Source organism: Nematolebias whitei, chromosome 4 (assembly GCF_014905685.2).
Source record: "Nematolebias whitei isolate Nwh7 chromosome 4, NemWhi1, whole genome shotgun sequence".
Lineage (NCBI taxonomy): Eukaryota > Metazoa > Chordata > Actinopteri > Cyprinodontiformes > Rivulidae > Nematolebias > Nematolebias whitei.
In genome coordinates, this window is record NC_056501.1 from 14,624,853 (window position 1) to 14,638,460 (window position 13,608).

Consider the following 13,608-nt stretch of genomic DNA (forward strand, 5'->3'; position numbering starts at 1 on the left):
AACCTGAAGTTAGACAAACCTGAAGTTAGACAAACCTGAAGTTAGACAAACCTGAAGTTAGACAAACCTGAAGTTAGACAAACCTGAAGTTAGACAAACCTGAAGTTAGACAAACCTTTGAGACGTAGGAACGAGGAAGTATCAGTCACATCGCCCATGAACTTTCAATTTGTTGGGATGAAAAGTGATACAACATTTCATTGTTTAAAAACAGACAGAGGATGTCAGGTTTTCTCACTTTATTTAAGATTCAAGTAGTCCAATATTAGTGAAGGCACTGAAATTGAACAGAGCATAAAAACAGACATTGAAGAACTTGCAGAGACTCATTTAGTGCCAGTCGTCTCAAAGCAACAATATTTAGATTAATCCTGGATGACACACAGATATTCAAAGTCCCTTTTAAACGATCTCTCCATCTCCTCACAATTTTTGTTTTGTTCTTTCACAACCCAATCCCCCCCCCACCCCCCCAGTTCAAGGCAAATGGACAGTAAACAACAAAAGGCATTTATCACAATAAATGGGCACAAGAGGGAAGCAAATAAATCCGTTTAGTTATTTCCTGCAGTGATATTTGTCTTTAAAGGCTGAGTGTGAACGTGTGCAGACGGGAAAACCCTGAGAGGTAAACTGGGAGAGTCCCACTCATTTCAGACACACTTGGCACATTTTCCTCCTCACACCTGGCTCAGTGTTGCTCTCTCAACAGACGCCATTGTGCGTCGCAGCATACCTGGACGCGTTACATTCTTTGGTTAGCCCCGCCCCCCAGTATGTGTGAGAGTCCTCAATAAAGACGTCAGGAGATGAAAAATGAGTCGTTTTGTTCACTTGAGGGAAATATTCAGTTTGTTCTGTAATTTAATATCATGCCTCATCTTTCATTGTATCGTGTCTTTAACAATCTGTCTCTAGATCCTGCGGCTGACTGTTGGGAGGATGCGAGTTCTGAGGGTCCAGCAGCCCCAGCGGCTCCTCTGAAGTCAGAACCATGGTGGCAGCTGTGGAGTAGGAAGGCGGCAGGTTGGCCCGCCCGCCCCCCGCTCCGCGCCTCCCTTTGCGGCAGCAGACGCAGCGCAGACAGTCGTGGACGTTGTACTTGAAGAGGCGCCTGCAGGGGTGGCAGAACTGGTAGAAGAGCAGCATGAAGAGCACGGCCAGGCTGTAGCAGATCAGCAGCTGCACCGCCAGCAGCGGCGCGCACACGTACTCGTAGAAGTCCGACTTGAAGAAGTACCAGAGCGTGATGAGGAGGAGGTTCTCCACAAAGCGCGCCGAGTAGTACTTAGCCAGGCCGCCCCAGACCTGCTTCCTCTCGATGAGCTCCCGGTGGGTCAGGTCGAGCTGCACCGCCGACCAGCAGAACACGTTGATGCAGGCGTACAGCAGCGTGAACATGCACAGCACCACCGCGGTGCCCAGCTTCGAGAAGTTCTTCTCCACGTCGTCGGTCAACGAGCCGCCCTTGGCCCAGAACTCCACCCAGGGGATGAAGAAGAAGAAGAGCAGGTTGAGCCCGCCGATGAGGATCACCCAGTAAGTGAGCGCCGTGCTGAACAGAACCAGAGTCGTGATCCGGGTGGCGATCTCCAGACCCCGCCACACAACCATGCACAGGTAGGCGGCAGGGCGCAGACGCACCTTGTAGTCGTCGTATTTGATCTGGATGGCCAGAACGTTGCACACGAGCGCTCCGTAGGTGATGGAGATGAGGGTGATGATCATCAGAGCCACTGTAAACACAAACAGAAGGTTTTTAGCAAACAGCTAAACATTATCACCCGCCAACAAAAGGCAAAGGATACTGTTTTTGCACGTGTCTGTTAGAAAAATATCTCATGAACCAACGGACTAATCTTAAAGAAACTTTCAGGAAATAACCACTGGATGTTCAACTACAACTGATTTACTTTTGAAGACAATCCAATTTAAGATGGTCGCCAAAGCCAACTGGCCTTAGAAAACACAAAAATAGTTATTTTTATGCCAATTTTCCAGATACTGAGCTAAAACTTGGTGTGGTAGTGGCTGAGAGTAATTCCCAACAAATGGACTGAGAGCAAAGTCTCACAATGTTGCATGAGACTGCAACAGGCATGCTAACCGTTTTATCCACAATTAATTCAACTTGAAGCGCATCAAGATGCTGATGTTTGTTCCCTCCTGGAATCCAGAGACAATTTAACATTTGTAAATAAACGTGAAGATTATTCAAGAGGAAGTAACTCCTGACCTGATTCATTCAACCTTTATTTATAGAGGTTAATCTCATTGAGCCTCGGGGGCTCATTTACACGAGACCTGATTTTAACAAAGAATGATGACAACAGTGGACAACAAAGACAACAATATAAAGGACACACACAAATTGTTTATTTTTTTATTTTTTATTTTTAACAAGTGATAATAAAATGGTATTTAAAAGGAAAAGTAACAACAACAAAAAACAGCTAGGTTGTAGGCCGGTGTAAAAAACTAAAAACAAGAACATGTCTGCATTGGTTTCTCCCAGGAACTTAACAGATGTTTAAAGCCACATAGAGAGGTGAGAGATCTGAGAGATCAGAGATCTGAGAGGTCAGAGATGAGAGATCTGAGAGGTGAGAGATCTGAGAGATCAAGAGATCTGAGAGGTCAGAGATGAGAGATCTGAGAGGTGAGAGATCTGAGAGATCAGAGATGAGAGATCAGAGAGGTGAGAGGTCAGAGAGATCTGAGAGATGAGAGATCTGAGAGGTCAGAGATCAGAGAAGTGAGAGATCTGAGAGATCTGAGAGATGAGAGATCTGAGAGGTTAGAGATCAGAGAGGTGAGAGATCTGAGAGATGAGAGATCTGAGAGATCAGAGAGGTGAGAGATCTGAGGTGAGGGATCTGAGAAGTGAGAGATCAGAGAGGTGAGAGATCAGAGAGGTGAGAGATCAAAGAGGTGAGATCTAAGAGGTGAGAGATCAGAGAGGTGAGAGATCTGAGAGATCTGAGAGGTGAGAGAGCTGAGAGATCAGAGAGGTGAGAGATCAGAGAGGTGAGAGATCTGAGGTGAGAGATCAGAAAGATCTGAGAGGCGAGAGATCTGAGAGGTGAGAGATCAGAGAGGTGAGAGAGGTGAGAGATCAGAGATGAGAGATCTGAGAGATGAGAGATCTGAGAGGTCAGAGGTCAGAGATCAGAGAGGTGAGAGATCTGAGAGATCTGAGAGATGAGAGATCTGAGAGATCAGAGAGGTGAGGGATCTGAGGTGAGGGATCTGAGGTGAGGGATCTGAGAGGTGAGAGATCAGAGAGGTGAGAGATCAGAGAGGTGAGAGATCAAAGAGGTGAGATCTAAGAGGTGAGAGATCAGAGAGGTGAGAGAGCTGAGAGGTGAGAGATCAGAGAGGTGAGAGATCAGAGAGGTGAGAGATCAGAGAGGTGAGAGATCGGAGAGGTGAGAGATCTGCAGCATTCAGACACGAATCGTTACCATCTGGAAAACGGTTTAGAGTCCCTGCTTGTAGACTTAACAGATATAAAAATTAATTTGTCCCAACATCAATCAGATTGTTAAACAAAGGAAAAACCTACACTAGATAGTCACTATAATAAATATTTCATAATAATGGTGTGGAGAGGATGGCTGTAAGGGGAGAAGGGAGGCCATCAAAAAAAAAAAAAAAAAAAAAAAAAAAAAAAAAAAAAAAAAAAAAAAGATTGTTAAACAAAGGAGGCATATAGGTTTTTGTTATGATCTCTGGTCTCATTGTTGTGTCGTGTACTTGCTGGAATGTATGTGGGAATGTGCAGTATGTGTTTTTTATTGAAGGATGTGTTTTTATTGAATTAAGTGTTTTTATTAATATACGTTTTATATTTTATTGTGGGGTTCACATGATTTTATTGGTTGTAGTGAATTTAATTGTGGAAGAAGCTTTGTTAGCGCGCACGATGTCCAAGACAAATTTTACCTTGGGGAGGGAGGGACCGACCGACCGTCCGTCCGTCCGTCCGTCCGTCCATCATGTAATTTGTGATTCCTTGTTTGTTACTGACTGCTGTATTTTATAGTTTTGCCTAACTGTATCGTTTCCCTTCCCTTGACCCTACAAGTGCCTGTTGGTGCTGCCAAGCCAGCACTGGAAATAAGAATTTGTTCTTAGTGTTTATGCCCGGTTAAATAAAGGTGAAAAATAAAATAAATAAAGATTCTCTAAAGAGTACTGTACTTTTTGCCGTGTAAGTCTCACCTTTTAGCATAAATTAGCATGCCCTGCGACTTATATGGCGAAGTGACTTGTTTACATTTTTTCCCATATTTATAACAATTTTTGGCTGAGATCTGATGATTTCGTTCATTCTGACATGGAAAATATTGAACACTACCATTTTCAGCCGCTAGAGGGCCCTCGAGTAAAATGGCAAGCCAAGTGTCTTATTAATAGGTAAAAGTGACTATTAATGAGACGCTTGACTTGCCACACCGAGCCACCATCGTCTCGCTCTGGAATTCTTGGCGCAAATGTCAAATCAGCTGCATTTCACCGCTCCGCCCAGGCGAAATGCAGCTGATTTGACCATTAAAGTGCATTTATTAAAGAAAAGTTAAACTGAGACACACCTTTGCTATAATTTCGAGCAAACAAGTAATTGTTTTTAAGTGTAAATCTTGTTAAATCCCATGCACGCTCCTGTGGCCTCCATTTGGCAGCCAATCGAATTTTGGCACAACACCGGCCCACATTTGTGGGTGGTCAGCGGTGACGCATAATAGATGCAACTTATACGGCGAAGCAATGTATTTATGTTTTTTGCCACTTTATTAAACATATGTGGACTGAATACGGCGGTGTGACGTGTACGGCAGCAAGTATGGTATAATTACCATACTTTAAGCATGCTGGATTATTAAAATGCCTCTTTTTGTTAAAATATTTTGCACAAAACAAAATGGCTACAAAAATTAATAATTCTGCCTTGTTTCAAAAACATTAAGATGTCAGTTTTATGTTTAAAAAAATAATAATATATGCAATTTTATTTGGTCCGACTTTACACAGCAGGTAAAGTAAAATTCAGGCCAAATCGTAAATGACGGTGAGCAAAGTTGTTGTTTCATTTTCATTAAGAATCTTTTCATGAAAAGGCTTTTTTTGTAGGTTTATTTATTTGGGTCAGGCCCCTCGAACCATATTTTAGTGATCAGGATACAAGGAGCACACGGAGTTAATATCTAAATATTTAATTTGATACAGTCAGCGCTTTAACGTACAGCAGACTTTCAAAGTAAAAGTTATTTCTACAAAAATAGCATTTATCAAAAGACCCAGAACTCATAAGTATTTTAGATATTACATAAATAAAAATCTGAACTAAACAATAATTGTCTGAAGTTGTTAACTGTCTTCATTTCGACCAAGTTGGCCAACAAACCTGCTGATTCTTAACAAAGCTCCACTGATCTCATTTATTCTGCAGTTTAACGCTGACGAGGCAGCTGCTCAAGTTTTTTTATTTTACCATCCTTCATGTGTATTACAAACAGAAACTTGATTTTCACCTCTTTCTGACCTCAGGTCATGGAACTGGTTCAGTTTGATCTGATCACTGGTGCACTGGATCAGGATCGACCTCTTCAGGGCGCTGATTTTTAGAGTCAGAAAGATTTCAGCATCATTTTCCCCCTGTAGTAAACCTTTACAACCCGTTTTGTCCTCAGGCGAAAGGTTTCAGGCCTTTCCTTCAAGCACACATCTGTTTAGGGATTCCTCCTTTGAGTTCACAAATTTTCCAACTACAGTAGTTTGTCGAGTAGAAATATATCAAACAGTACATACGCCTGAATATTAACAGAAGCATGTGTGTGAAACATCAGGGGAAGACCCAACAATATCGCGTGTTCTTAAAATAAAATTATCTCAAGCAAAAAGGAAACTCCCTGTGCATCAAATATTAGCAAGAAGTAGATTAAAAAAATTAACTACATACTTGTGATTAGCTAACTTGCTTCAGCTAATACTGAAAAAGTTTCAGTAAAACTGGTGATCTATGATGTCATTTGTCATTAAAGTGATTAAATTCAGCCATAAATTATGTGTTTTGTTTTCAAGAAGGTTTTATTTTTGGAGCACAGGAAATCCTAGTTTTTATTAGCAATAAAAACTAAACAATAATGGCTAATTCATTCAAAATGTATATTAAAAAAATATATGATAAAATAATCTTTTTTAAGTGTTAATGCTGGTTGATATTATTAAAAACATTTCCAACTCAGGATAAATTTACCATATTTCTTCCTCTGCTGCCACCTTGAGGCCAAAACTTTAATTTGTGTTTTGAAATTAATTTGCAGAAAAACAGATCAAGATTCAAAGAAGAAAAAGAAAACCCTGAGGATCTGGTATAACTTTATAAAAATCTTTACTTGAACATTGTAGGAGGCTTTAACACATCTAACATTTAACTAATGACCAAAATGTGGATAAAACAGCCGAATGATGCTCTAAACTGTTGAACACGTTGAAATCAAAACCATTTATAGAACTAGATAAATTGCATTTCCTGCAGAAATGCAGTGTGAATGCTTATTGCAGAAGAACTTACTGAAAACAGCTGAAATTAGCTAAAAAAAACATGCTGAAATGTAGCTGAAATTAAAAACTAGCCTAAAGTAGCAGAAGAAAGCAGAAACAACACATATTTACTGAATTAGGTTTAAATAAGCAGAAATTTGCACAAAAATTAGGAAATTAGCTAAAAAAGCTTAAATTAGCCAAAAGTAGCTGAAAAGGCAGAAAGAAGCTTAAATTACCAGAAGGAAGCAGAAATGCCAAAATAAAAAAAAAGGTGGCATTAGATAAAAAAATAGCATAAAAACAGCTAAATAGTCTCTGAAATAGCAGAAACTAGCAGAAAAAAAGCTGAAATGAGCATAAAGAAGTTAATTAGTCTGAAAGTAGCAGACATTACCACAAAAAAATTTTTATTAATTTGAAAAAAGCTGAAATTAGCTAAAAAAAAATACCAAAAAAGGTAGCTGAAAAGATAGAAGATGCTGAAAGGAGCAGTAAAAGGTTGTAAACAGATCTAAAGATTTGGATGTAAAATGAGCTCAATTCATTTTCTATGAGAAAAAAAAATGGCAGAAAAGGCTAAATATTTCAAAAACTAAAGTTGCACCAATACCAAAAGTCATAGCAGGATTGTCCTGAAAGAGCTGAACGTTTTGATATGATTTGTTGAAATTGCCTGAAAACTGCAGGACGAGGATCGCACCAAAAATCTTAAGGAAACAAAGATGGATCACGATAGCGTGAATTCTTAAACACATTCACACAATATACTATATAATAATATAATATATAGTATTTATCCTATATCATTAATTGTTTTGATTTTTATTTTATGACGTGCTGCTGACCCAGGTCACCCTTGGAAAAGAGATCTTGATTTCAATGGAGATTTATCTGGTTAAATAAAGGTGATGAACCATCTGACCATCTAAAATAACATTTATCAGTAAACCAACACCCCGACTCCCAGATCTACTAACGTTTTGGGGGAATGCAATTTAGAATTTTGTGCACAATTCACAAAGCCCTCGCAAAATGAGCTTTGTACCTCTGCCTTAACGCTGCGTCTCTCTGCACAGGTGCAGTTTGGCCACATTAAAATAAAGTTTTATGCATTTAAAGGAAAATCTGCCCACATCCCAGTAAACAACTCGGAGCTCTCAAGGACCAGCGCTGTTTGCAGCCTGCGTCTCACACGGCTGACGTGTGACAGACGGTCATAATTACGTTGCGTCTGTGTTCGGCTGAGTTATGATGCCAAACGAGAACAAATTGGTCACGCCCGCTGAGCCTGATGGACATGTTCACTCCAGCATGCAGTTTGTGAATTTGATGCAGAAACAGAGAGGGTAGAGCAGATTCTTATCAAACCTGGAGCAGCTAGCATTACAATGGTGAACCCAAGCCGAAGAGAAGAACCGATGTTTCCAGCCTTACAGCTGATGGGTTCAAATCAAATATTCCTGCTCCTGCACTCCGACCATTTCCTCCTGCCTGCATCCAAAACCCCCTCCAACGTGAATATTCCCTCAGAACAGAGTTGGTGTTTCTTACGTCTCGTGTGGAGCACGTATTTCTCCTGGATGGTGGCGTACAGCTGCAGGGTCAGTTGAGGCGTGGAGCCCAAGAAGGCCTGAATGACGGCGGTGCGTTTGAAGGCGTTCCTGTGGACGGCCAGCATGCGCTCCGTCTGGCCGATTTCTAGCTCCATGGGCGTCTGTTGGCCCTTCTTCAGGCTGATCTTCCTGGACAGAGTGACATAGGGCTCCTCCTTCTTACCAGCCTTAAAATAGACCCACAGGGCCTCAACACACCTGAAATGAAAAGAACAGGCGGTAAGAGTGGCGCTAAATCAAAACACCTAAGTCAGGGGTTCCCAACCCTGGTCCTTGAGGAACACCATCCTGCATGGTTTAGTTGTTTCCCTGCTCTAACACACCTGATTCAGTGATCTCATTACAGTACTTTGTCATCCAACAATTTTTAGTCAGGTCATCTGGACAGTTTTTTTTTTTTTTTTTTGCTGAAACGTTTCACCTTCCGTCCGGAAGGCTTCATCAGTCAAGGAAACACACAACACAAAACTGATTCTTCCCCCAAACAGCTTACTCCAAAGTGGAACAAACCAGTTATGTTGGTGCTAAGATGGTGTCTTTGGCACGCCCCCTCCTCTTGTGCCGTCCCTCTTCCTCGTCCACAGTCATGTCAAACTGGTTCAAAACCAAAAAAAAAGTCCATGCTCAATAATCCAGGTACACAATCCAACAATTTTTAGTCAGGTCATCTGGACAGCACTTTGTCATGTTCTGTAGAAGTCTGTTAATCACCGATTAATTAAAATCAGGTGTGGTGGAGCAGAGAAACAACTAAAACATGAAGGCTGGTGTTCCTCAAGGACCACGGTTGGGAACCCCTGCCTTAAAGTATGTCTAATTTACTGAAAATACTCAACAATGACATTAAAGGATTTTTGACAGTCAATTTTAATACTTTTACAGAGGCTGGTGAAGATTCTCAGTTATCCAGGACATGATGAATTCAAAAAGTGTTCAATACAAAACAACTGGACTTCATTTGCTTTTACAGAGGGTAACTACTGAGAACAAAACAGCCATTTTGGATGTCTGTATTTAAATCAGCCAACACTTAAAAAATAAATAAATATTCAGTTTAATCACTCATCTAATAAATCGGTTCCCCAAAGCTTCTGTTTTCTTTTCTGGCAGCACCTCAGCGGGATGCGACTGATGGCATTAAGTTGGCAAACAACGTCCATGAGGGAGTCTCCAGAATGTCATTAAGTCAAGACAAATTTTCTTTCAAGAGTCAGAAAGTGGTCAAAGCCTCAAACCCTTCTCGGTTTTGTATCAATCGTCTCCAACTCATCTGTATTTGGACACCTGCATGGAGTTGTCCTCTGACAGCATGTCCAGATCTAAAACCATGTTGATGATACATGGGAAAAAAAAGGCCCAAATCTGCCTTTCTTAAAGTGTACTCCTGCAGACCTGCCTAGGTGGGGCGATAAATTTTAATGTGTGTGTGTGTGTGTGTGGCTGTCCACACATAAATATGGAATGATTGTCAAAAACTGTTGCCGTTAAACGTGGCTGCAAGGCTCGCTGGTCTCAAACACTCTGAATCCAGTCAATGAAATTTTCCACAATGTATAATCTGCAGATTTTATTACAGTAGTTGCAGGAATTCAAGTACTTGGGGTTCACTGTCCAGGAAAATGGGAAGTGTGGTAAAGAGGTGAAAAGGTGAGTCCAGGCAGGATGGAGTAGATGGAAAAAAGTTTCAGGAGTGATTTGTGACAAAAGGGTGTCAGCAAAGGTCAAAGGAAAAGTTTACAGGCCAGTGGTGAGACCAGCTGTGTTGTATGTTCTGGAGACGGAGACATTGACAAACAGGAAAGAACTGGAAGTGGCAGAAATGAAGATGTTGAGGTTCTCCTTAGGAGTGACAAGGATGGATAAGATTAGGAATGAGATCATCAGAGGTACAGCACAGGTTGAACAACTGGGAGATAAAGTTAGAGAGGCCAGACTGAGATGGTTTGGACATGTCCAGAGGAGGGACAGTGGGTATACTGGTAGAAGGATGTTAGAAATTCAGCTGCCAGGAAAAAGACAAAGAGGAGATCTATGGATGCAGTTGGAGAGGACATGGAGTTTGGAGTGAGGACAGAGGATGCAGAGGACAGAGTGCGAAGGAGGAGGATGACTCGCTGTGGTGACCCCTGAAGAGGGAAAAGCCGAAAGAAGAATAATCTGCAGATTTTCTTGTAATTTTGATTTGCCATTGCCAACTATTCTCCAGAAGTAGCTGCAAAATAAAGAGATCCCCTTCTAACTACAAAGTTTATAGGATGGGTATGAACAGTATGAAAGCAATTCATACTGAAGGGGTCTCTGGTTTTAGGAGAGCGTTTGTGCCATGGGAGGAATCCGATATCAAAATTACAACAGTGTCAAGTTTATTCCAGCAAAACAGCTTTTTGTAATGTTGTTGCTCACTTTACCGGTCATAATGTTCTGGTTGATTTGTGAATATCTGTACCAGTATACGTCTGTTATTCTAGTTTTTTTTTTCCATTTACCCTTTATTTATCCAGGTAGTCTCATTGAGTTAAAAGAACTCATTTTCAAGAGAGACCTGTTTAGGGAGCAGATGGTGGGGGTTGAGGGCCTTGCTCAGGGGCCCAGAGTGGGGCCAATGAGGGCGGAGGCAGGTGTGGGTGCTTCACCTTTTCCACCCACATTTTGATGTTGACGGTACAGGGAGTTGAACCTACAACTTTCGGATCATAGGCCCATCTTCTCTAACCTGTGCACCACCACTCTCAAATTTATTCCTTATGACCTAATATTTATTTATTCTATGTTCTTGAGTTTCTTATTCTTATATATTATAAAGTAAATAAAAAAAAAATGTCAACACTTGTTTTAAAGTGAAAATATGTCAATTAGAGATTAAATATGAGCAAATAGTTGTAAATTTAGTTGTTTAAAATTGGACATTTATTTATAACTTTCTGATTTAATGTATGATTGTTTGTTTACTTGTTTATTTAAGGATCCCCATTCGTTTGTACTGTAGTAGAGACTATTCTTCCTGGGGTCCACGCCAAAAACAATGCAATTAAATCGTGCTTTTACAAACAGACAAAAAAATACACAATAAAACACGTAAGATAAAAACAAATCAACAATATAAAAATTCAGATCAACCATCTCAATAATAACATTTTACAAGCAATGACAAAATACTTCGAAACACACAGGAATTAAAAATACAAAAATACACCAATTCCAAAGTTAACAGTCTTCATTATCATTTCATCAATTCAATTTCATTATCTATTATAGATTTTTTTTAAAGATTCGTTTTAAAATGAACATGGTCAGAATTAATGTAATCGTTGAAGAGTTTTATTCTTTGTAAATCACAGAAACTTGAGACGAGGCTCCAGCAGAGGGCAGTCAGTGGAAAGAAAGCCTGAACCTCTCTGGGTGTGGCTGCTTCAATATTTGTAAAGGTTCATTGTTTCCATATTCCATATTTGGACCCAGGGGTAAGAGAAAAGAAAACAGGTTTTACACTGAAAAGCCTTTCTGTGTAAGAAGTGAAGTTTTTTTTTTAATACGTGCAGGAACCCTTGCATCTTTTCAAAGGCCAAATGTTTAACCAGCAGCAGCGCAAAGACTAACTAGATGTCAACACAAACTATTGAATAATGTTAGAGTAAAACTACATGCAACTCAAACTACACGTTTGCATTCAGAGCACGACCCGAGCTCTCTGGGGATTCTCACCGCAGCACTAAATCTCACACCCCTGTGCAGGAGCGCGACTTCAGACACGGTTGCTTCAGCAACTCCAAAAAAAAAAAAAAAAAAAAAGATACAGTTTACTGCGGCACAAAACCAATCTTCCACAACCTGAAATCTGAGTCAAACTTCTTTTTTTAAAGGACACAAAGCCACTTTTATTCATTCACAAATAGCACCGTAAAAACCTGTTTTACTGCATTTTTCCACGGTAATCTGGCAACACAGATGGCACAACACTCACTAAAGAGCCTGCAGGTTAACGGACAAACTGAATTATGTCACTACCGGTCGTTAAGAAGGGGGCAGGCGAACCGTCCTTTAACTTAATGAAGGAAAAATGAGCAGAAAGGTGAACGAATTAATCAGGAGAATTACTGTGCTGACTTTCAATGCTGGACTGTTCAGGCAGATATTTACAGTAAGCTGCAGAGACACTGTGTCCACACACAAGACAACATGACTGACTTTGATTTTTAGAGCAGCAGAGCAATCTCAAGTTCTTCCAGCAGCACTTCAGTAACATGTTTGTTGGTTTCCTGGGATTACCCCACCAGGCTCACTGGCACCGCCCCATCACACTGCAGAGTAAACGGCACAACAAGCTGAGACTGGTCTGAGATCTGTTTTGTAGTTCCTCTCCGAGTACTGAGATACAATTTACCCAAATGAGCGAGTCAGGACAGAGTCCTGCCAAACCAGGCGCAATGATTTTAGAATGGTGGCGAGATTAAATACATTTCTAAAGAGCGATTCCAGCAGAATGTGGCAAAGTTCCTAAAATAGTTTATGTAAACATGATGAGTGGAAATTCCTCCTTTGATAGCAGATATGGTATGTTTGTGCAGCCACGAGACAAGTTGTTACACCATCCCCGAGTCACACAGGAAAACTCCCATCAGGCCTGAGATGAAGCAGATTTGCTCAGAACCACCTAAAAAAAAAGAGAAGTGCTATCATTCTGACCTTATGTTCAGTTCTTGGTCTCATGGCTGCACTGAAATCATGATTTTGAGAAGTTAATGTTCAGTAGTTCAGATTGAAGATGTTGTGCAGACAGAAACTGTTTTAAATTGCTGGCCTGAGGGAAACGCCAGTAAGAGAAGAGATCTGTGCAGGAATGAAAACAAGCAGAACCACTCAGTGACATATTTCTACTGTTTGAGTTCATATTTGTCTCCTTCAGAGGCGTAACACACAGCTACATTTGTTTTCATAAAGCTAGTTCCACATGAACTCCTACAAATGACAGTTTAGACAGTTTAACTCCACTCTGGAAGGTGTTTGTTTTATCAGTTTATGTGAAGAAACAAGGATTTTTTCCCCCCCGTTTTATAATTTATCTTTATTAATTTTTATCAAACTTCATCTGCCTACTTTGTGCTGTTTGTGTTGTTCATACAGCAAAACATTTAGCTCAGTCAGAAAATGCATGATGTGAGTTTTGGGTTGTGTAACTTTTAAGCTTTTTGAAATATATCACTTTATTTACCAACATTTACTCACAGAAATACAAGAGCGCTTCATTTATTAAAAAAAAAAATACATTGTTGACTTTGCAGACTTGCTCTATTTTGTCTTTTTATTTAGCTTTAGCTAGCCTTTTGTTACTTGTAACTAACTTTCAACTTACTGCTTTTAGTTAGCATTTCACTACTTTTAGCTATCTTTTGGTATTTGTCACTAGCTTTTACCTTGTTGCTGTTAGCATTTCAGTACTTTTATCTTT

At 40.3% G+C, this 13,608-nt stretch overlaps 1 protein-coding gene across 1 annotated transcript in view; it reads right to left on the reverse strand.

The window, feature by feature from the left end:
- Window positions 1-554: 554 nt before the first annotated feature.
- Window positions 555-13,608, reverse strand: part of xkrx (XK related X-linked) — a 22,788-nt gene continuing 9,734 nt past the window's right edge. Inside the window, exons 2-3 of the mRNA XM_037675738.1 lie at window positions 8,101-8,360; window positions 555-1,736 (exon numbers count right to left, since the gene is read on the reverse strand). Coding sequence (XP_037531666.1) covers window positions 901-1,736; window positions 8,101-8,360 — 1,096 coding nt within the window. The 3' untranslated portion in view covers window positions 555-900. The remainder of the gene's footprint in view (window positions 1,737-8,100; window positions 8,361-13,608) is intronic.